Below are 2,923 nucleotides of genomic sequence, written 5' to 3' on the forward strand. Positions count from 1 at the left end.
ATTGTGGAGTAAAGAAAAAATGTCTCTGTCCCAAATGTTATGGAGCTCACTATAAGTCAAAAACTGTTAACATTTACAATTAAATGGAGACAACTCGTAATGTTACATATAGATATAATTCACTTAGATTAGATATAATCAATTTAAATACAACTGTCATCCATAAGTACTTGGACAGTGACACATTTTTTGTAGTTTTGGCTCTGTACTCCGGCACACTGTATTTTAAATAACATGATGAATATGAGGTTTAATGTACAGACTAGCAGCTTTAATTTGAGGGTTAGGTGGAATTCAGTGACTTTGTAGTCATCATTCAATGAGCCAAAACAATAAAAATACTGGCCAAATACTTAGAGACTGCACAGTACATGCTATGTCTGGTGCATCAAAATGTCTTTAAATAATCTAAACAGTTAATGAGGTTTAAAGACAAAAATATGTTAAATGTATTATATGTTAATTTTAAATGTCATTTCAATACACTTCATTTGATTTATATGAACTTACTGTGAGAAGTGTGAAGTGTGTTTATACTTCAATGCTGAGGTACTTCTGAAATGTGGCAATAACACATAAATCCAAATAAAGGCACATTCAGTAGAAAACCATTAGGGATCAGCTGCAGCATTAATAAGTGAGTTTCCAAATGTAGCCATCATTGTCTATTCCATTATGATTAAGTTATGTAAAAAAAATTAGCTGATTGAATTTCCAAATTTCTCTTCTCAAGTCCGGACTGTGATTTTTCAAATGCAGACTTCACTGTTTTTCATTTCTTCCTTTAACTGTTAAAAGTCTATTTTGTGTTAATTACATAAATACTAATGGATCATTTCTGATTGGTTCTTAGCAATGTAGGCACAATATGCATGTTACCTTGGTTCCTTCTGGAGTGCATTATGCTTAGACAAATTGCAGCTTGGCACCTTTTCTGACAGAAATAGGCAGGCAGAAAAATGTTGATGGGAATGAGATCAGGTTTCCTGGTCAAATTCACAGTCACCAATCTCTGAGCAAAAGTTAAAGACTCCTGTCCAGTAGTCACTTGCACCCTGCAACTAGTGTCCCATTCTAGTGAAAAAAACCACTCTGATCCCAAGGATCCCACATATATACTACTCCATATATGAGAAACAACATACAAAAATCATTTGCTTTCTCATTTACATTAAGTTTGCATCTCAATTCTCTCTTTGTGTTCTTGCCAACTTTTTTTTTTTTTTACAAATAATTATTTTATCCACATCTAGTACATGTATACATTTTTTTCTGATTTCAGCAGTATACAATTTGCTTTAGATTTTAAATCAAAACAGTTTCTCTCCCAATGTGCTACCCAAAACATTTTTTTTGTTCAGTTGCTGCCACAGTTGATAATTTTCCTGTGTGATAGTGGGTATAGATATTACAGGAGGCTCTCAAACCAGGTGGACTTGCTCCTCCCACTCAGGGCTGTGTGGTTGAAGGTCAGGAAGAGACTCACATTCAGGTACATCAGGATGACTGGGATCAGCATTACAGTCAACTTGTCTGTTGTCAGGCTCTGTGTTCAAGACACCCACAGTGGCCATGCCCTCCAACTCCAGCTGGGTGAGGCCCACTGCATCGTCCCCAGTTTGGGATGACAGACCTCCCCCATCTACATTGTCCTGCATTGCAGGGTCCCTCTGCATGTCCAGGAGAGGGTCTGAGGAGGCGGAGGGGATGAATGCAATGCTCTGAGGGTTAACGTCATGGAACCAGGCCATGATGTTGCCAAGCAGGTTGGCATTGGTGGTAGGCTCATGGCAAGTGGAGTTTGTGTCACTGGAGGAGGAGAAGATGCCTCCTGGAGACTCACCGAAGGGATGCAGGTTATCAAAGGGCTCAGGGGTGTATTGACTGGTAATGTTTCCCAGTCTCATCAAGCTGTCTCCCAGCTCCAGGAGCTCAGAGCTGCTCAAGGCACCACGAGGCAGCTCCACACTGGGCAGCACAGGGTCCAGTCTGGATGGCAGAGAGGTGCCAATCGCTCCCATGGAGGCTTCATTGTTGAGGATCTCCTGAGTCTCACCATCCATAACCAGCCCAGATTCCTGCAGAGACAGCTGAATAGCCAGCAGGACATTGGGGTCATCCTCATCCAGAGAATTAAGGCCCTGGAACAAAGCAAAAGTCATCCTTAAATAAAACTCAACTTGAAGCAATAAGCAAGTCATTTGAGAGATATAAAAATTCTGTCAGCATTTCAGAAGAGAAACCTGGTACACATTACATATGATTTTGGTCCATAATTATTAACATCAAAACCTCTGTGTAGAAATTACAGTTCTTTATATACAGGGTCCCCCAAAATAGGATCACAAAAGTAATTGGACAGTTAGCTGTTTCTTGGCCAGCTGTGTCTCTTCGCAAAATTGCATCATGCACAATAAAGCTAACAAAAAAGCTAATTCCAGGAGAGGGATCTGTATTTGGAGTTGCTGTTGCCGTTGTCTTTCAACATAAGGACCAAATAACTGTTAATGCAAGTAAGCCTCATGATTTTTCAGAATCATTACGCATCATCACTGCCACTGAACATTTGAAAGCACCACATTTAACTTGAGATAACAGTAATTATATGGAGTAAATGTATGCTGTTCTATCCAAATAAGAAAAAATCTTGGAATAGTTTTGCAGCTCCACATTTTATTCTGCTTTTAAGTACAGTTTTCTGGACTTTATAAATACTTATTAAAAATATACTGAATATTGCATTTATAACTTTGTGAGGGAGCATCAGTATAGAGGGCAGGATCATTCATTACATGTTTCCCAGATGAAAACTTGTGTTTCCTTGGATTCAGCTGTTGTCTTGTGACAACATCCATCATCCATCCATTTTCTAACTCCATTTTCTGAAGCAAGCCATTTGCATTTACCATTTCCAATAGTAATT

The 2,923-nt window shown here is 38.8% G+C and overlaps 1 protein-coding gene across 1 annotated transcript; it reads right to left on the bottom strand.

Moving 5' to 3' along the window:
* Positions 1–1,212: 1,212 nt before the first annotated feature.
* Positions 1,213–2,169, bottom strand: LOC118223432 (ankyrin repeat and IBR domain-containing protein 1-like). Its single transcript, XM_035409937.1, has 2 exons — positions 1,844–2,169; positions 1,213–1,690 (listed from the first exon to the last, which is right to left on the bottom strand). Exons 1-2 carry the CDS (start codon positions 2,160–2,162, stop codon positions 1,422–1,424), a joined length of 588 nt encoding a protein of 195 aa, XP_035265828.1. The 5' UTR covers positions 2,163–2,169; the 3' UTR covers positions 1,213–1,421.
* Positions 2,170–2,923: the final 754 nt, after the last annotated feature.

Source organism: Anguilla anguilla, chromosome 3, assembly GCF_013347855.1.
Source record: "Anguilla anguilla isolate fAngAng1 chromosome 3, fAngAng1.pri, whole genome shotgun sequence".
Classification (NCBI taxonomy): Eukaryota; Metazoa; Chordata; class Actinopteri; order Anguilliformes; family Anguillidae; genus Anguilla; species Anguilla anguilla.